Source organism: Camelus bactrianus, chromosome 16 (genome assembly GCF_048773025.1).
Source record: "Camelus bactrianus isolate YW-2024 breed Bactrian camel chromosome 16, ASM4877302v1, whole genome shotgun sequence".
Lineage (NCBI taxonomy): Eukaryota > Metazoa > Chordata > Mammalia > Artiodactyla > Camelidae > Camelus > Camelus bactrianus.
The window spans coordinates 56,396,399-56,416,678 of record NC_133554.1 but is presented as its reverse complement, the minus strand read 5'-3'; the positions used below and the strand labels follow the sequence as shown (position 1 = coordinate 56,416,678).

Genomic DNA, 20,280 nt, shown 5'->3' with positions numbered 1-20,280 from the left:
ATACCTTAATATCAAATAAACAAGCAACCCAATCCAAAAATGGGCAGAAGACCTAAACAAGCAATTCTCCAATGAAGACATACAAATGGTCAATAGGCACGTGAAAAAATGCTCAGCATCGCTAATTGTCAGAGAAATGTAGATCAAAACTACAATGAGGCATCACTCACACCAGCCAGAATGGCCATCATTCAAAAGTCTACAAATGATAGGTGCTGGAGAGGGTGTGGAGAAAAGGGAGCCCTCCTACACTGCTGGTGGGAGTGTAGATTGGTGCAGCCACTATGGAGGACAGTATGGAGGTTCCGTCAAAAGTGAAAATAGACTTACCATGTGATCTAGGAATCATATTCCTGGGCATATATCCAAAGAAAAATAAAATTCAAGAAGACACATGCACCCCAGTGTTCATAACAGCACTATTTACAAGGGCCATGACATGGAAACAACCCAAAAGTCCATCAACAGACAACTGAATAAAGAAGTTGTGGTGTATTTATACAACAGAATGCTACTCAGCCATAAAAAAGAATAAAATAATGCCATTTGCAGCAACATGGATGGACCTGAGGCTTGTCATTCTAAGTGAAGCAGGCAAGAAAGAGAAAGAAAAATGCCATAGGACATCATTTATATGAGGAATCTAACAAATAATAGTAATAAGGATGCAAATGAACCACTTACTATTTATAACTTGGATGACTGATTTCTTGACTGTGTGTGAGCGCACCTGACTGTCCTTTATGACTGGTTTGCCGCATTCTGTTGATTCTTATTTTGTGGTTGGCTTTATTCCTTTGCTAACCATGTAAGTTTAAAAAGCTAAAGCTCTACATTGTTCTTAGAAGCAATGATCAGTACATACATGTAAACTAAAAAAATGTGCAGTACGCTGTATATATGTATTTACACGCAATATAATGTGTGTGTGCTGTCAAACTGTAATAATTCTACCTAATAAAACTGAAAAAGGAAAAAAAAACCAACATTAGATACAGCTTAGGACAAGACTGACCGCCCCCCCCACCTTACCCCCCCTACCTTACCCCCCCACACACAATGTGCTTCCTGCACATCTGTGACTTTAGTCACAAGAGGCCAAGTCAGCTGCCCAGCGTCCCGGAAGGAACCCCGGGTCACATCACACCCCAGGCCTCCTCTGCCCCCGGCCAGAACGCTCGGCTTCCCCAGAACTAACGCCGAAGCTTGGCTTGCCGGATAAGACACGGACCCTCAGCTAACGTTGAACTTCACATTCACAATGAATAATATTTTCGTATTAGTAAGCCCTGGGCAGTATTTGGGACATACTTAAACTAAAAAAAAAATCGTTTGTGACTTGTCTGAGATTCAGGTTTAACTGGCCATCTTGCCTTTCTGTTTGCTGCGTCTGGCAGCCTGGCTGGGCTCCCCCCCCCCCCCCCCCCCCGCCGCCGCAGCTCGGAGGCGCACACCTGGAGCCACACCAGCCGCTGTGAGCCAGGCCTGTTCCAGGCCCGGCAGGGCTGAGACACCGACTTTCCTGAGACGTTTTTTTAAATTGTGGCAAACTACCCATTTTAGCCATCTTAATACCTACAGTTCAGTGGCATTAATTACGTTTGCACTGTTGTGTATTCATCACCACCATCCAGCTCCTGAACTCTTTCTCTTCCCAAACTGAAGTTCTGTCCCCGTTAAATGCTCACTCTCCCTAGCCCGCTCCCCTAGCCCCTGGCAACCACCGTTCTGGGCAAGGACATCCTGAGGGTAAGAAGCTGAGATGCCCGGCCAGGAGGGCAGTCAGGACAAGGCCAAGGATGCCACTTGGCGTCTGCATCCCCAGGCCCCTTCGTGGGGCCCCTGGTGGGATGTAGATGCTGGGCTGAATCCTGATTCTGAATGGTACCCACCCTGGAGGGACCAGCAAAGCTGCCCCTGGGGCTTCCTGAGGATCCCCGCCCGACTCAGCTCCACCTGGGCGGTGTCCTCCGCACCCCTCCCACATGGCCACTCCGCAAGGCTGTTTCCTTCAGAGGATTTGTATTTCTTCGTGGGATGGACTCTGATGAGGTGATGGATCAGGCGGATGGAGAGGCCACGGCAGTTCTCCGTGTGCCGGGACTGACCGCTGAGCCTGATGCAGGTGCTCCTGCTAACCAAGTGGGAGGGGGAGGAAGAGGAGGCGGTGGGGGCAGAGGGGGAGGAGGCATTGTGGGCAGCCTGCAGCAGCTCCCTGGCAGCGCCAACTCTCCAAGTAATTAGTTTTTAAATCAGGCAGACGGTTCAAGACCCACTCACTCTGGGCAGCTTTAATTATTTACGGCCCCTTTTTCTTCTCATTATTTACAGCCGTCCTCTGTGAACAGGAAGGAAGCTGTTTTCTCCACTGGGGTCTCGGCATTCATGCAGCTGTAACTTCTCTAAGGCCCAGGGGAATCTCTGCCGCAGAGCAGCTGGACCGGGCTGTCCGTGGGGCCCGCGGAGGGCCAGCCAGGGGGCCCCCACAGTGTGGAGGACTTTCTGCATCAGGCGTGTCCCCAGAAGCCAGGCTGTGGCCCGTCCTCGGGGCCTCCCGCTCACCCCCTCAGGATGTGTTGGCGACAGACCAGCCAGAGGCCAGGGCTCTGAGACGGCTGGGAGAGGGTCAGGGTGGTGTGGGTCACTGCGGGGACCAAGTGGTCCAGGTTTCCCAGGACCTCCCTAGTTCTAGCACCGGAAGTCCTGCAGCCCTGCAAACCCCTCATTTCCAGGCGAACTGGGACATTGTCACCTGGATCTGCAGCAGGGGATTTGCTTCATTGGGTGGGAGGAGGGAGAGCCCCTTCACTGGATGGAGGTGCGGGCGGGCTGGGCAGAGGTGATGGCCAGACGCTCCCTGGTCCCAGAGTCAGGCCAATAGATTGACAGCAGTGTAGGGGTCAGCGAGCTGGCTGGACATGGGAAGTGGGTCCCTGGGACGGGGAGTGGGATTCTTGGGCTGAGACCACAGCTTGGAGATGGTGTCGGTCCCAGAGGGTCAGGCCAGAGGGAAAGCTGCTGGCAGGGATGGCCGGCAGGGGTGGCAATGGGACGGTTTTAGTCTGGAGGATGGAAGGGGGTACAAGTGCAGGAACCGCTAAGAGCTACAGATGGGGGATGGGTCAGCCGGGAGGGCCTTGAGATGACCACCCCCAGGACTGCAGCCCCGCGTGAGGGCCGACCCAACCCGACCCTCCCGTGCCCATGGCAGGTTCGGGCGCTGATAACACGCCTCAGATCCTGGAAGTCGAGGGCCTGTGTGGCTACTTCCCATCGATTCATTTGGAGACTTAGTCCATCTGCTTCCCCCCAAACAAGCCAACCTGTCCGACAGAAGGGCCAGGGAGGCCCAGAGGGGCTGTGGCAATCCTGAGGCCACCTGGCTCATTGGTGGCAGAGCCTCGAGCCCAGGTCACCCAAGTCCTAATTCAGGGCTTTCCCCTGCCCATCTCGGCTACCTGCCTCGTCCCAGAGTCTGAGACGGGGGGCGGCGGGGGGTGGGGAGAGGTGGGTGTCGTAGGTTGAACCACGTCCCCTGACCCCCAAAATTCACCTCACACCGTGGCCTTATGTGGAGACAGGGTCCCTGACAATGTTAAGGACCGGGATGAGGTCCTCCTGGAGTAGGGTGGGCTCGAGAACCAGAGACACAGAAGCCACATGAAGACGGAGGCAGAGACTGGAGCGATGCGGAAACCAAAATGGCAAGAGGCAGGAAGTCTCCTCTCCAGACCTTCAGAGGGAGCCTGGCCCGCCGACACCGTGACCTTGAACATCTAGCCTCCAGACTGGAAGAAAACCCATTTCTGCTGCTTTAAGCCGCCCAGTTTGTGGTGATTTGTGACGGCAGCCCTGGGCCACTCTGCCACGGAGGGAGAACGGGGCTGCTGACGTCTGTGCACAGGGGCCTCTGCAGCCACACCCCCGGCCTTACTCCCCGGCACTTAGCGTGCAGATAAAACCTCACATGGCAGCCTCTTAAATCCTAGTCTTTGGGGGACCAAGTTCTCTTGGAATAATAAATTGGTATGAAATTATTGTCAAAAACAGAACAGCTCATAGGGTTCATAGCAATAGATTTCAATTTTAAGAAGAAAAACTTATTTCCAGGGACACACTAATAGAAGCAGCTCACAGCACCACCCTGTGGAAACCCTTCAAAGTCTCCTTTTAATGAATAAATTAAGATTCTCTGTCCGCTTTTCAATCATCCCTTTAAATGAGTGCTTCTGAGTCCCCGAAACCTCCCCCCTCCCTCCGGAAGGAGGTTAAACAGTTCCCCAGCAGCCGCTTTCATGCCCTCTTTCCTCTCATCAAAGGAGCACTTTCGAGGTCAGAAAAAAGAAAAAAATCCCCACTCCAGAGCCTTCCAGGTCTGCATTTGGAACATTTATTTCAGGAAATACATTTTCAACACTTTGTCATTTATACAAAAAGAGACGAATTTCTCAGGAGGCACATAGCGAAGGGCCACTGTGGAACAGAGCCCAGTGAGACTAACAAGTTTTCAAAATCTGGCTACAGAGAAGGAAAGCAAAGGCGTCCCAGGATGGGAGCTGCCAGACCCCGGGGCGAGGGGCCCGGCAGAGCACCCCCGCCCGGGAGGCTGCCCCCTGGCCCAGGCCCCGATGCTGGAGACAGACGCATCCTTCAAAATCTTGGTTTTGGCAAAAATGGCAAGTCGGCAAGTAAACTGTTTCGCTAAGGGGCCCTTCCTCTCTCGGGTGGGGAGGGAGTAAACACGCAAAGCAATGGCATCCACGCACGCGCACACACCAGGTCTGTCTGCAGCCATCCCTCCTCTCTGCTCTCCTCCTGGGCTGGCGGGCACCTCCCCGTGGGCTCCAATCTCATCTCCCCGGCCGGAGCCAGCCCCTCGGTCTCTCCAGGGGGCAGGAGGAAGCACCTGCGGTCTGCTGTGCCTGGCACAGATGGTCCCTGCTGTCCCCCACGGAGACAGGGGTGAGGGAGCAGGAGATGGACTGGGCTGTGCGGACGTGAAAGCCAGCTCTGCAGCCGGGCTGTGGGCCGTGCACACCTGACCTCTGACCTCTCCCCCTCTGGGGTCTTCATGGTGGGCTGAGGGGGTGGGTGAGGCAGGTGGGTAACAAAAAGTCAGGCCTGCCTGGCCCCCACCTCCCTGGGTGGCGGCATCAGCAAGGCCTGGGTCAGGAGGGCTGAGTGTACATCTGGAGTGGCTAACTGGGCATTCATTTAACCAGAGCGTCTTGGGCCAAATGGATGTCTAAACAGACAGACAGACACACACACACACTTTCCCAGTCACACGGGGTGGGGCAGGGCAGGCACCAAGGCCACGAGGGCCACTCTGAGCATTCCCAGCCACGGTTCACAGGGGCCCCCGCTTCCTTCCTGCACCTGCCGTCACTTCCTCCCTCAGCTCCTCCGCCAGATTCGCTTGCTTGGACCCTCCCCAAATCAGGGTGGGGTGGGGTGGGGTGCATCTGTTTCCTTCCTTTGGATCCTCAATCAAATCCCAGCAGGGGGAGGAGGGGGGGCGGCGGGGACACGGGACATGAGGGGAAGATGAAGACACACCTTCCTCTCTCCAACTTGTCCCAACTTCCCGTCCAAGGGGACAGCTGGGGAGAGTCTGCCGGCTCTCATGGACGGCTGAGATAAAGGCACTTTCTGCTCCGGGACAGGCTTGCGGGTGGGCAGCAGCCAACGGGCCTTGCTGCATCTAAGCAGTTGGCAACTTGGGTCTCGTGGAAGGAACTGCTCTCCCCTTGGGGGCCGGGTAGGGGGCTCTGAGTCACGGCCAGCGCCGGGTGGGGAGGCGGGGGCAGGAAGGGGCTCCAGGTCCACCAGGATGGTTCCACCCACCGCGGGCACCACCCCGAGATGGAGGCAGGGTCGGGACTGAGTCAATGGTCCTCCCCGCCCCTCCTGGCCCCGGTCCAGCCTCTCCTGGACCTCAGGAACGGCCAGAGAGCCGGCCTCCACTCCGAGGTGCTCCCAGCCCGGGCCCCTGTAGTCTGCGGGCTAATCGCGAACATACTCAGAGGGCACCCGTCATCTTGTTACTTGGCATGTGTAAAGGGGCAGAGATCGATGCCACATGGAGAAAATTATATAAAATAAAATGGGGCGAGTGGGGCGGTGAGGGACGGACAGGCTCGGGGCAGGGTCCCGGGGGCAGGGTCCCGGCCAGGCGGCGCCTACCCCTCCTGGGCTTCGGGAGCCTTGTCCTGGACGCCGTTGGCCACGGCGCCACTGCCCTCGTGCAGGCGCTTCACGCGGTAGGCCTCGAAGTGGATGCTGCTGGTGATGTCCTTGATGTTCTGCATGTGCGTCCTGGGGAGGCACGGGGAGTCGCGAGGAGGGCCGGGCTGGGGGCGGGAGGCTGGCCCTGCTTGCTCCGCCTGCCCCCCACCCCCAGGGGGTCCCCCAGTGGGGCACTTTAGCCCCACAAAGATGGACCAGGCCTGGGCAGGGGTGTGACTAGGGATCTCCATAGCAACCCCAGATGCTCTCAGGATCATGTGTTCTAACTTGTCCCCTTCCTCTGTGTCAACCCAGCGGCCAGTCCGGGGACAGGGGCTGTGTGCAGACTCAAGAGCGGGTAGAGCCGAGGCCCCTGGCATGGCAGGGCTGGGCTGTCCTTGCTCTGTTCTAGAAATGCCAGGCCGACGGCCAGGTGCGCTGGCAGGTAAGGGGCAGTGGCTTGCAGCAGGCAGGCGGCCTGGGGGAGGGTGCTGGGAACCCCTGCCAGCCCTGTGTCCAAGCCTCCCTTCCCCACAGCCCACCAGGGTGAGGTTTGGAAGCGGGTGCCGGAAGGGCCCATGGTGGGTGTCCTTCCTCAGCCAGCCTCTCAGCATAGTGGGGATGCTCTTGGAAGCCACACCCCCCCAGCGTGGAGGCCGTGAGAAATGGCCCAGTCCCTCCTGCTGACTTCGTCCCTAGCATCCATCCTGCAGGCTGAGAAGCTGGGATCCCCCTCCTCCGTCCACCTGCCCTGCCCCCTACCCCGGCACCCTCTCCAATGGGCTGAGGATGGGCCACTCCTTGCCTGGGCTCAAGAAAACTGAGGACGCCAGAGGCCGCTGGGATGGGAGCCGGGGAACATCCCCCTTGCCCCCGACACACGCCCAGCACACGAGACCTCCTGGGGCCCTGAGTCTCATGGGCTTGGGCTGCTGTGATGAGAACTCAACCCTCCCCAAGGAGAAGTAAAAAGGATTTTCAATTCTTGCTTCATTTCCAAGAAAGTGTTTTAGAAAACAGGCCTCCGAGTCCTCCTGGGGAGGATGGCAGATAGGCAGGGCAGGCAGGCCGCTGCCCAGGACCTCCGTCCACTCACCCTGATGGAGATCCCCCCCAAGCCGTCAGCCCCCCACCAAGCCCCAGCTGGTATCTCACCTGATGAGGAGGTCCCGCAGGTAAGCAAACTCACAGTGTGTGGTGTTCTCAACTGAGGAGGGGAGACAGGAGAGGCTTTAATGTCGTGCAGATCCTCCCCTTCCCCTGCCAATGCTGGGCAGGGAAAGGGGGGAGTCACTGCCCAAAGGGAAGCACGGGGCACCACAGCTCCTGCCCTCCTGCCCAGAGGGTTCTGTTCTAGCAGGGAGGTGGCACAGTAACCCAGCCAAGACAGCCTGTCATTCAGTGAACAGGATCTGGGCCACAAGATGAGAGGGAGACAGGAAAACAGCCTCTTTTCGTTTCTCAACCATTTCCTTTACGGACTGTCTCCAGAGCCTGAGTTAGCCACCAGGGGGCAGCAGAGGCGTGTCAGCTGCCTGGCTACCCTCCCCCACCCCTCCCAGGTCCCCACTGAGCCCTTTCTTAACCCAAAGTTCTCCAGCCCTCCAAAACACGCCTTCATAAAAAGGTTCCTCAAAAGCAAGATTTTAGGAAGACAGGAAATGGAGGAGGCGGGGCCAAGGCGGACGAGGCGGGGCCAAGGCGGACGAGCCCAGGGGTGAAGCCCGATACAGAAGATCCAGAACAGTCACCGGGGTGGGACAGAGAAGTAACAGGAGCCCCCCTACAATGAGCCGCCCTGGGTGCTTGGTGCCTGGCAGTTTTCACTGTATCGGTTTCTTAGAGGATCTGCCGCCCCAAAAGCTCCAGTGGCCTTTGAGACAAATTCTCTCATTTTACTAAACTCTTGGCCACAGTAACCACTTTATGGATGGTGAAAACGGAGGCCCTGGGGGGATTAAGGGGCATGCTCAAGGTCACAGGGACATGCCCAAGGTCACGACGACCTGGGTGTGGGACGGGGTGGCAGCAGCTGGAGTTGACAGGGACTGCTGGATTTCCTGCCTCCTTCTCTATGCTGGGCCTTTCAGCCAAGGGGCCCATTCCCCTCTGTTCCACAGAGGGAGGGAGGGACAGACGGGCGGATACGGAAACGGCCAGGTCCACCCGCCCAGGGGGTCGCGGCCACCTGCAGAGGGTTGGACGGTGTCCCCCAGACTAATCCAACTTCTAACCCTGGGTCCTTGCGAATGGGGCCTTGTTTGGAAAGTCTTTGAAGGTGGAGTTAAGGTAAGATCTCAAGAGGGGACCATCCTGGGTTGGGAGAGGGCCCGAAGGCCCAGGACAAGTGTTCTAATAGGGAAAGGCACAGGCACATGGAGTGAAGACAGAGCAGTGTGTCTACAAGCCAAGGGGCACCAAGGACACAGGCAGCCACCAGGAGGGCAGCAGGGAACAGTCTCCCGCAGGACCCCCAGAACTAGGAGAATAAATTGTTATAAGCCACCCAGTCCGTGCTGGTTTGTTACAGCAGTCTTGTGACCCTCAGATGCGGGGGTCCTGGGAACTTCTGTTGAGGGTATCCGGTTCTCAGCTGGACAGAGCTACAGCCCAGTCCTTTCCTAGGCTCAGAGAGGTGGGGTGACTTGTCCAGGGTCACACTGCACAGCTGTGAAACCCCATCACTGGAACCTAGAACCCGGCAGTGCCCATCCTATTCTCTCCGCCACGGGATATTTCCCTGCCCACAGGAGATCGGGGTGGAGGCACAGCTCCGCCGGCTAATGGCTGAAGGTCCCGGACAAGTCACTTGGCCCCTCATTTCACCCCCGTGGAGTGGGAACCCTGGGACCCCTCCCCGTGGCTGGGTGGGCAATGCACCGGAGGAGGTCCCGAGAGCGCCAGCTCAGGCCTCGGCACGTGGCTCTCAGTCAGCAAGAGCGGCTATTTTCCTGGCCTGTCTGGGAGCCCCAGGCTCCAGCTCGGTGATTACCTTCGATGGTGCCCCATTTGGTTTTCCTTCCCAGGATCCTCTTCCCATTCACTTGGTACTCGTGGTCACTGCCCACCACGGCGAATGGGATCATCTCCTGGGAGAGGGGCAGGTGGCATGGGTCACGCGTGTGTGCAAAGGCCAGCCCACTCCCTGGTCCCCTGGGAGGAGTCTGGGGCCCCAGCCCTGAGGGCCACCTACAGACACTCTGGCTCTGACCCCTCCCAGCCCAGAGAGTACATTCTCATGGCTCAAGGCCATCCCACCCGTTTCCCCAGAACCCCCAGATAGGACAGGAAGATCCCCACCCACATCCTTGAGCAGGGACCTAGGGGCCCCCGGGAATAGCATCTTGGCTGGTTCACTTACTCGGAATTTCTCATTCACCATCCGGTCCTCCGAGTCCTCATCAAACTCCTTCTGGGGGTACACGTCGATGCCATTGGACAGCAGGTCCGCAGTGATCTGGGGGTCCGGAGGGGAGAGATGTGGGCACCATCCACACAGCAAGCTGCACTGGCCCATGAGGATGTGCCCATGCCAGGGCCTCCATAAAGTGAGTGGCCCCAGGCTTGGGGTTAAGGGTGGGCTCTTGCCCGGATACTCTGCAGTGCTTCTGCCTCCCGAACGGAGGAGGGGCAGCCGCAGACCTGCCTGCCGGGAGAGCCCTGCAGCTGCCCAAGGGCCCAGGTCACTGTCCCAGGAATCTCCCTGTACTCCCCTTCCAGCACATCACACCCCCAGGAAAATACCTCAGGCTTGCCGAGTCCTCCCCGTCCTGAGCTCTGCCTGGAAACCCTCTCCCTGCAGCTCCCAGACCTGCACAGGTGCACCTGCTTGTGCTAAACTGTCCCTGCCCCTTGCATTACCCGACACGGATGGCGTTCAGTTGACAATGTCCTAGTGGGCAGCTGTCATTTTTGCCCTGAACACAGACTCACACCCGTGTGCAATTTTGGGCGCTCTCTCATTCCTCTTCCCTCCAGACACTCCCATTGCCAGGGGACCACCCTCCCCTAAGCATGCTGGGAAACTCCCTGGTGTGGGTTTGTGGGCAGAGGCTGTGGGCAGAGGCCTGCGTGGGGAGGGCGGAGCTTTAGAGATTAGACTGAGGGCCCTCCTCAGTCACGCCCACCGAGGCAGAGGTCCTATGGGGGCCTAGGGTTCCCCTCCTGCTCAGACAGCGGCCCAAAGTGGGACAGCAGTGGAGAAGGAAGTGGCCAGCTGTCCCCTGGTGAAGACCATTCCTTCTGAACCATCTCTCCCATCTAATAAAAACCTGGCATGTCGTGTCTGACTAGCCCCACCAGACTTGTTCCCATTGTGGGGCTGGGGGCTGGGGGGCCGGGTGAGGTGGAGCCTCACCCGCTGTTTGAAGTAGACCCTCTCCTCCAGGGTCAGCGTGTCGGCCTTGGCAATGACTGGGACAATGTTGACCACTTTGCTCAGGCGCTTCATGAACTCGATGTCCAAGGGCCTGAGGCTGGAGCAGAAGGACACGGATGAGAGTGTGGCCGCAGGGACACGGGAATGGGGACAGGAACGAGGGAGGGTGGCCCACTCCAGTCTGGATGGAGCTGAGGGAGGCCCGCGGGGTGCCTGCAGGGGCTCCCAGCTGGGTCCACACTGACAAGGTCAAGGCTATGGGCTGAGTGCCGGCCACGCCACGAGCCAGGGACAGAGAAAGGAAAAGGGCTCCTGGGACACACAGAGCCTGGGCAGGAGGGCGCAGGGGACGAGGCCAGCTCCAAGCACTCCCGTCCATGAGCTCCCCGAGTCCCCAGAAGGTCCACCCGGAGAAGGGCTGTCGCCGGCTGCTGGCTCAGATGGCCGTCACACTGTGGGCCTCGAGGTGGGCGGAGAGGAAGGAGGAACGCACACCTGCACCCTTGGGCTCACTCGGCCGAGCCTCCCGGGTGGGGCTGGGGGCTGCTCCCCGGGGCGTCCCCGGCCCCTTGCCCGCTGGCTTGGGGACAGCTGCATGGCGCAGAGGCGGGGGGGGGGGGCACACATGTGGCCGCGCGCGCGCGGGGACGTACGAGTGGCCGGTGGCGGGGATGAAGTACAGGCAGCAGTGCACGCGCGTGTCCGGGATGCGCTTCTTCCGGTTGATGTTGACCTCCTCCTGCAGGTACTTCTCGTACTGGTCGTTGATGAACTTCATGATAGGCTGCCAGCTGCGGGGCGGGCCCGGGTCAGCCGGCACGCGGGGCCCCCGCCGGCCTGTCCTCGCCCGCGGGCCCCCGATCCCCGAATCCCAGCCCGACGCACGTGTCCTCCGCCCGGAGGCGGGGCCCCCGAGCCCCTCACCAGTTCTCGTTGTTGATGTGGTCCCCGAACCCCGGCGTATCGATGACCGTCAGCTTCATGCGGACGCCCTTCTCCTCGATATCTGCACAGAATCACAGCCCCCGCCGAGCTCAGCGGGAGACTCAGGGCCCTCACACACACCCGGGCCAGGCTGCCGGCCCCACCCGGCCCCAGAGAGGCCCCGCTGGGGCACCGGGGCGCCCAGCAATGATGTCAGGGAGATGACAGCCTGCAGCAGTGAAGTCGGGTAGGCCTGATGACACTTGTCCTGGGTGCCCCCTGCCCATGACTTTTGGTGGAAAAGTCAGCTGTCTCCAGGGAGCTCAGTCTGACCAGGGCCTACAGGGGTCCTGGCGAGCATCCCTGAGCCCTCACCCCGAGTCTCAACATGCCCAAAGGTCTCCCACAAGTCCCCCAGCTCAGGGGACCTAGGTTACCTGACTTGGTGCCCAGCCCCCCGCCCCCACCCCCACCCAGCACTCACTGTGTGTGATGGACCCCCCCACCCCCACCCGGCGCTCACCGTGTGTGATGGACTTGATCTCAATAGTCTTAGGGATGCGCTCCTCCGAGGTGGGCTGCACCGACTTCCGGCTGATCTTAGATTTGAAGAGGGTATTGATCAAGGTGGACTTTCCCAAGCCGCTCTGCCCTGGGGAGAGAACGGGGTCGGTCAGCCGGGCCGTCCAGAGAGGGCAGTTCACGGGCCCGCAATGCAGCGATGCCTCCGAGGGGCTCGGGGTCGGGGTCAGGGTCGGGGGGATGCCGGGAGGCCGGGCGGTGGCCGAGCTCTCGTGGTGTGTCGTGGTAGAGGACACGGATCCCTCGTCTGCTGGCCACAGGGGTTGTCAAACTGCTCCAGACAGGGTCCTGGGGTGCCGGGGAGGGGTCAAGATGCAGAACAATGTGGGGGAGGCAGAATGGGGGGCTGGACCCCTGTGCAGATCTGCTCTTGGCTGGCAGACACACTGAGATCCATGTGAGGTTTGAAGGGAAAGCCCTACAGAGACCCCCACCCTGGGACCATCCAGGGGCCGAACCTGCTCTCCCACTGGCCCCTCCTGGCCCCTTGGGGTCAGATTACCCCATCTTACGGATGAGGAAACTGAGGCTGACAGAAGTCCCAGGGAAGTCACACAGTTTAGTGGGGGCAACGTGGGGATCCCACCCTGGTCTGTGGAGCCCCAAACAGGCGCCCTTCCATCCCAGCCGCATCTGCAGTGGGGACACTGCTGTGGGAGGGAGGGAGGGAGGGGGCACAGAACCGACTGACCCCATCGTGCCCTCTCTGAACCTCATTTCTGTCGGTAAAATGGGGTGCCCCCTTCACGAGGTTCCTGCGAGGACTGAACAGGACCTGAGGATCTCTGAGAACAAGGGCTGCCCACTGTGCCCCCAGCCGGCCCCCACCCCTGGGCTGGGCTAATCAGTGACCTCCCCCCTGGCCTCCAAGGACCTCCAGGAGGCCTCCAGCCAGGCCTGCTGGGTGGGGGGATCAGCCCCTCAGCGCTCGAGCCGTAGTGAGGGGGACGCTTCAGCAGAAGCTAAAGAAGAAGGTGGAGGCCTCTGGGCAGAGCGCCCCTGCCCGGCCCAGGGCTGAGCCTCCCCAGGCTGTCTCAGGGGATCTTAATGTGACGGGCAGAGGCCCCTGGGAGGAGCTGATGGAGGGCAGAACCCCCCGGCGGGCACGCATGTGCACACACAACGCCACTTGCAATCTGTCCTGCAGGCCAGGTCTGTCCCCTTCACTTTTTAAGACAAATCCGGGCCCGGAGCGTGTGTGGCCGGCCCTGCACGGCTCCCTGCATGGTGGGGGCGGGGGACTCACCGACCACCATGATGTTGAACTCGAAGCCCTGCTTCATGGCCTTCCTGCGCATCTGCTCCAGGATGGAGTCGATCCCCACATAGCCGAAGTCCACCGGGGCCTTCTCGGTCCGCGGCGCGGGCGCCTGCTTGAGCCCCACATCTCTGGGGGTGTCGGCCATGTCGCCAATGCTGCCGGGAGCTGCCTCGGTGGCTGCAGACAGGGGAGCAGGAGCATCAGGGGGTGCCGGGCGTCCAATGCGGGCGTCTGCTAAGCCCCCACGTCTTCAGGTAGGGAAACTGCAGCTCGGTTCCCCAAGACATCCCAGCCCCGGGTCCCGGGCTGTCCTGCTGGGACAGAGCCTCACTCCAGACTCAGATCACCAGCCCTGCCACCACCAGGCCCTTGGGGTCAAACAGCCAGTGTTGTCCCACAAGCCAGGACAGAGGAGGACAGCCTTCTGAAGGAAGGACAGAAGGAGCCCGCGTCCCCGGGCTCAGTCCCAGGGACCTGCCCATAGCCCTGGGGCGGCAGGAGGGCTGGGAGGCGGGGGCGTTCCACACTCCTCTGGGCCCAGTTTTTCCTGGGAGATGGCAGGAAGGAGCGGGCCCCTGGGCAGCACTGCCTCTGCCTCCCACGATGGACCAGATCTAGGGGGCCGTCTTCTCTCTGGGGACCCAGCACCTGCGGGCCCCACGCCCACAGGCCGGGAGGAGGTTTTGCTTTCAGGTCTGCGGAGGGGCAGATGGGGTTGAGCTGCTCAAAATAACTCAAGCTTTCCGTCTGCTCGGAACCTTCCTCCTTTCCTCCCCCGCTGCCCTCAAGAGTCCACATGCCCCCGTCGGATGCCTGGGGGGTGGGGAACACCCAGAAGGCGGACAGCGGGGACCTGAGGTGCACCGGCCCAGCAGGGCCGGTCAGGGCGCTCAGGATGGTGCGGGTTCCCTACAGGGGTCCGTCTGGAGCACATCGGCCACGTCCCAGGGAGCCCCAGACGTGACACCCACCCAGACCGCGCCTTCCCTCCGCTGGCCTCCCAGCTCCCCTTTCCTGCCCCTGCGGGTCCAGGGTCTCCCCACCCCCTCCATCCACTAAGAAGGATTTCGATTTCGGCTCCATCCTACCTCCCAGGGAGGATCACAGTCTCTCCTCCTGGAGCATCCTGAGCTCAAGGGAAGGGACCACACAGCACGTCCTGACGCCTCCCCCCTCCTCGGCCCCTCAGCCCCTCCTGCCAGCCCCTCACACCAGCCCTCGGGGAGGGGCTGGTAGCTCCCTGGGCACCGTGCTCCGCGTTAGGGCCCGGGAGGCCAGGGTGGGCAAGCAGCCTGCCCAGCCCCTCCTGCCCCTGCCCCAGGAAGCAGCAGGGCACAGGTCGCCGGGCACGAAGGTCACCGCGGGGCTGTCAGATCAGCTGTGGTCCTGGGGAAGTAACACGACTCTACCTGGGCCCCAGGTGACACCTCTACAGCCACGTCTGTCTTCAGGGAAGCTGGGATCAGGACCAGCACCCTCCCCTCCCACGCCCAGGCTCAGGCCAGGACCAGAGCACAGATGGCAGGGACCATGAGCTCACATATCCCAGAAACTTGGGGGCAGTGGTTTATTCTCAAGTCGGCCACTAACTTCCCCATCTCCTCAGCCTTCACAAAGCACAGCCATTCCCACTTGAGAGAGTGAGGCATCGAGCAAGGAAGATAATGCATATGAAAACGCCAGGGGTTGCCAGGGGTCCCCACATCGCTCCTAAGAAAAACAGGCTGATACTTGGGGCCTCGGGTCCACCGTACCTCCCCACCCCCACCCCAGGCCGGGAAGAGACAAAGGGCCCAAGAGGCAGGGACCCCCATTCAACCAACGTATGGGGGCTCCTCCCCATCCCTTTTCAGAAACACTCTCCCTGGGGCTCCAGCATCTTTAAATAAACAAAGACCAGAGCTGCATCTGGCCTGAACGTGTGGCTTCAAGGCTGCTTCCTGGAGACAGACAAGGGGCCTTGTCTTTCGGGGCAAGCAGTTCAGCCCTGCCCCACGTGACCGAAAATTGCTTCCATCTGTCTGCGGGTCTGGGAGCCATTCTGCCCAGGACTGGGCCAGCCCCTGCCCCACCCCCACATCTCCCTCCACCCCTCCCCCACTCCTGGAGCAGCCTGGGGTGGGGGTGGGTGGCCGCCCCCTGAACCCCCTCATTTCCCTCCACGGGCCCTGGGAGCAGTGGGTCGAGGGAGGCCCCGGCCGGCCCCTCCACAGGCACCAACATCCACCGCAGAAACTGGAACCAAAGCAAACATCCTGCCCACCAGGGCCCCGCTTGAGAAATAATCATAAAAACCTGACAAGCGCCTTCCCTCCTGCTGAGGGAAGAGCCTGGCTTTCTGCACGGGTGAGGGTCCATTCCTGCAAGGACCCCCTCTGGGGGGGCCCCCTGGTCAGCAGCCTCAACTCCGCCCACCCAGATGGCCCACAGGCAAACTGGCCCGAAGACATTTTCTGTGAACCCCTGCAGGACCCCCGGGGGTCCCGGACAGATGGAAGGGACGGTGGAGACCAGCAACTCCAGCACTGTTCAATACAGCAGCCACGTGTGACTTAAAAAAATGTGGTCCAGTATTAATTTTAATATTACACATTACATAACACAAAATGTACCATCTTAATCCACTTTTAAGCATACAGTTCTGTTGCATTAAGTACATTCATGCTGTTGTGTAATCAGTCTCCACAGCTCATCTCGCAAACCCGCAACTGTCCCCAGCAAGCACTAACTCCCCCTCCCCCATTCCACTTTCTGTCTCTACGAATTTAACTACCCTGGGCACCCAGTATGAGTGGGATCATCAGTATTTGTCCTTTTGTGACTGGCTTGTTTCACTGAGCATCATGCCGTCAAGGTTCAGCCATGTAGCCTGTGTCAGCGTTCCCTTCTTTTTCAAGGCTGAGTAATATTCCAGCGTGTGGCGGGACCACATTTTGCTTATCCATTTACCCGTCGATGGACACTTGGGTTGTTCTGTGTTTTAACTCTTGTGAACAGTGCTGCTGTGAGTATGGGTGTGCAAATACCTCCTTCAGACCCTGCTTTCAACTCCTTTGGGTACAAACCCAGAAGTGGGACTGCTGGCTCGAATGGTAGTGGTATTTTTAATTTTTGAGGAACCATCAGCTGTTTTCCCATGTGACTTTTGAGCACTTGAAATGTAGTTAGTCCCACTAAGGAACTGAATTTTTTCCTTTATTGAATTTCAGTTTAAAGAGCTACACATGGCAAATGTCAATGAGACTGGACAGCAGAGAATCCTGGTCCAGCCGACTTGTTTTACAAACGGTGAGACTGATTTGTTTCAGAAATGCACTGGAAGCGGTCTGGCCAACAAGAGACCGTCACCAAATGTAATCAACCCTGTGAGTTCACATTGACATCTGTGATACTTGATTAATATCCATGTGCCCCTCCCCAGAGACCGTGAGCTCCAGTGAGGATGGCAAGGACATGTATGGATCCCACTGGGCCCCCAGAGCCCACCAGGGACACGCAACAAATAGTAGTGAAGGCTTGGGGTCTTGGGGGGCTCCCCTTGGATAGGGGGTCCAATCCATCTTCCCTAGTGACCTTTGCCTGAGGCTGGGGCCTCCCTCTCTTTCCCATCCGTCACCTCCATCCCCAAAAATGAACACGATCGAATGCTATTAATAGGAAAGGGATGTTCTTAACAGAAAAATTAAGAGGTTTCACATTTACGTCCAAGATGACTCTCACTACCTCCTTGTCAGGCAAACAGAGCAAGAGGGAGCCCCACTCTTTAGAAGCGAAAAACGTGGCTCAGAGAAGTTAAGTAACTTATCCAAGGTCACACAGCAGCCCCTGCTGCTACTTTTCACTGCTCCTATTTGCGAATCCCTTGGGAAAAGGGGATACAAGGAGGGGGTGCCACACCCCTTCCTTTCCAGAGCCACACCCTGAGGAGAGAGTGCTAGGTGGGGGTGTGACCCCTGGGGCAGCCTCACCCCTCCTCTACCTGGTCAGCCACTCTCTCCTCAGGCTCCCAGGCCCGGGCGACATTGCTGCCCAGCACCCCACCACCCTCCTCTGGGGAAGGACAGCCCAGGTGACCACACAGGCTGGGGGTGATCTCACACACTGGTTTCTGCCTTCCTTCCAGCCTAGTCATTTTCTTTACTGGGGACACGACACACAATCTTGACCATTCTGATCATGTTAAGTGATCGATTCAGTGTCATTAAGAACAGTCACAACGGTATGGAACCATCACCACTGTCCGTCTCCAGACGTTCTCATCGTCCTAAACAGAAGCTCCGTGCGCATTAAGCACGAATCCACCCCCCCCCCCCGTCCCCAAAGCCTCTGCTCTGCCTGCCGCCTCCGTGAGCGTGCTGCCCCTAGGGACCTCACGCACGTGGGGTCTTGTGTCCGGCTTCTTTCACTGAGCAGCGCGTCCTCCAGGTCCATCCTTGTTGCAGTCTGTGTAACAACTTTAGTCCTTTTTATGTCTGAAAAATATTTCCTTGTTTATCCATCTATCAATGGACACATAAGTGGTTTCCACCTTTTGACTATTATGAATAATGCTGCTCTGAACACGGGTGTAAACATGTCTGTCTGAGTCCCTGCTTTCAATTTTTCTGGGTATCCAGCCCAATTATTAATAGAACCCAGCTGATTCTCGGAAAGGCTGGACAACAGGTGACACGGCCACCCTGTCAAAGCTCACATGCAGCGCCCCACCGCAGGCTTCACGGGTGGGGACCCCCTGGTGGGTTCTGGTCCTGGATCCTCCGTCCTGCCCTGCACTCCCCACCCCTACCCTGAAAGCTCCTCGAATGGGAGGCTGCGGCTTGCTCAGCGCTACCCTCAACTCTCCGCACAAAGTAGCCGCTCAAGAAATATCTCAAAAGGTCCACCAACAGAGGAAAGCAGTGAAGCCCTGACACCCACACTACAACACAGACGAACCCTGAAAACATCACACTCAACAAAATAAGCCAGATGTGAAAGGCCACGTATGGCATGAGCCATTTAAATGAAACGTCCAGAATTGGCAGTCCACAGAGACGGCACATCGGTGGCTGCCAGGGGCTGGGCCGTCATGCGTATGGGATTTCCTTCTGGGTCAAAACGTTCCGGAACTGGATAAAGATGACGGCTGCAGAACGTTGTGAGTAAGTGTCACCGACACACACTCGAAATGGACGACTGGCGCAGTACAGGAATTTCGTCTCAATCAGCTCTTATGTCAAGAAAGAAAGGAAGACCCTGCTGGTAGGGATGGACTGAAAGGAGCCCACTGTGCCATAAGTGGCCGCCAGCCGGCCTTACAGCGCGAGGACAGCCGGGGCCCAGGTGCCCGCGCGCAGGCCTGGGGTCTCTGTGCCCGCCCCGTGCTGTCAGGCCACACCAGCAGTCCCGGCCGGCGTCTGGGACGTCTGGGACTGGCAGACCAGCCGGAGGAACCCGTGGCAGGTTCTCTCGGCGAGCCCCACTTGGAGCCCGGGCCATCTCCCTGGTGGGAGAGCCCTGGTCCCCACAGCCTGGTGTGGTGGCCCTATCTCTGCCCCCGCTTCCCTACAGGCGCATGCTGGCCTCGCGGGGGGGCTCGCACTTCCCTGCAGCCCCAGCGCAGCCAAGCGGGGGGCTTGGCACAGCAGGCTTGCAACCCAGGGGCCACCCTTCTCTGCCCGCCCCCTCCCTGTTTGTCCTGCTGCCTGCGCTGCTGCCCAGAAATGTCCCCACGAGTTCCATCATCCCCGAGCATCAGCCTGGTCTGCCAGATGCAGAGGCGGCTCTGTGGGGCAATGGCCCCGGGTTCCTGCCTGACGCTGCTGCCAGCCAGAGGGAGCGGCCACATGGCAGCCAGGGCACAGCCAGGGACACATCCCAGGACAAAGCTCTGAGGGTAAAGCCAACGCAATGCCCCTATTGTCACCCTGATCCTCCCCAGACCCGGCTTTTAAAGCCTGGGGACACGGATGCCACCACATCTCCCACCAGTGCCCTCCCCCTCGGTGAAGCCTTCCTTCTTCCCCATCCCAGCCTCGCCCAGGTGGTCGTCACAGTCAGACAGTCTCCTCACTTCACCCAGAAACTGCGCACACGGCAGAGGGGCCCCCAAACCCAGGGACCAAGGGGAAGGCTGCACAGCAGGCCAAGGGGACATCCACCCACCCAGACCCCCAACACCCAAGCGCCTGGGCCCATGGCCAGGACACAGTGAATGCTTCTGGTCCCCTGCAAAGGGGCTTCTTAAAGACAGGCAAGTCCCCGGTGCAGGTAATGCTGGGGGGACAGAGTGACCAGAGCTGCCTCTTCCTTCCCTTCTGCCTCCGAGGGGGCTGCCCGGGCCTGCAGGGCCCAGCCTGGCGGCCAGACCCTCCGGCCTCACCACTCTCTCGCTGGGCCTGTGCTCTGCTTGCGATCAGCCCCCACAGTGATAACCCGCCAGCGACGTGCCCAACACGTGGTTCTCCTTCACCACGTTGTCCGCCCACCACGTAAGAGTCACGAAGCCAGCTACCTCGGCCACCAAGCTCACTCCTGTGCCGCCACATTTGGAGTGCTTGGCACATGGCAAGTCCATGGCTAAATGTGTGCCGTACGAACAAATGGACCAACGAAAAACACAAGTCACAACAGCCAGTGTTTGCCGGGACTCACTCTGCACCAGGCGCCACTGCAAGCGCCTTCCGTGCACCAACTCAGGGAACATCACAGCCACCGTATACGGCAGGTACTGCCAGCATCCCCGTTTCACAGATGAGGAAATTGAGGCCTACGGTGCTTTTGTCACTTACTGTGGTCACAGAGCTCGTGAATGGCAGGAAGGCAGACTTTGCAAGCCAGGTCCTTCAGGACCAAAGAAAAGGGGAAAGAAACGTAGGTTTCCTACAGCAAAGACCCAGGAAGTGCCAGATGCTGGGGCTCCAGCCCC

At 59.1% G+C, this 20,280-nt stretch overlaps 1 protein-coding gene across 10 annotated transcripts in view; it reads right to left on the bottom strand.

The window, feature by feature from the left end:
• Window positions 1-4,367: 4,367 nt before the first annotated feature.
• SEPTIN9 (septin 9) overlaps window positions 4,368-20,280 on the bottom strand; it is a 151,394-nt gene continuing 135,481 nt past the window's right edge. For all 10 annotated transcript variants that reach the window (XM_074343768.1, XM_074343770.1, XM_074343769.1 and 7 more), the window contains 9 exons: window positions 13,359-13,550; window positions 12,054-12,182; window positions 11,531-11,612; window positions 11,260-11,397; window positions 10,586-10,703; window positions 9,590-9,685; window positions 9,221-9,317; window positions 7,384-7,435; window positions 4,368-6,318 (listed from right to left, as the gene is read on the bottom strand). In XM_074343768.1, coding sequence (XP_074199869.1) covers window positions 6,183-6,318; window positions 7,384-7,435; window positions 9,221-9,317; window positions 9,590-9,685; window positions 10,586-10,703; window positions 11,260-11,397; window positions 11,531-11,612; window positions 12,054-12,182; window positions 13,359-13,550 — 1,040 coding nt within the window. In that variant the 3' untranslated portion in view covers window positions 4,368-6,182. The remainder of the gene's footprint in view (window positions 6,319-7,383; window positions 7,436-9,220; window positions 9,318-9,589; window positions 9,686-10,585; window positions 10,704-11,259; window positions 11,398-11,530; window positions 11,613-12,053; window positions 12,183-13,358; window positions 13,551-20,280) is intronic.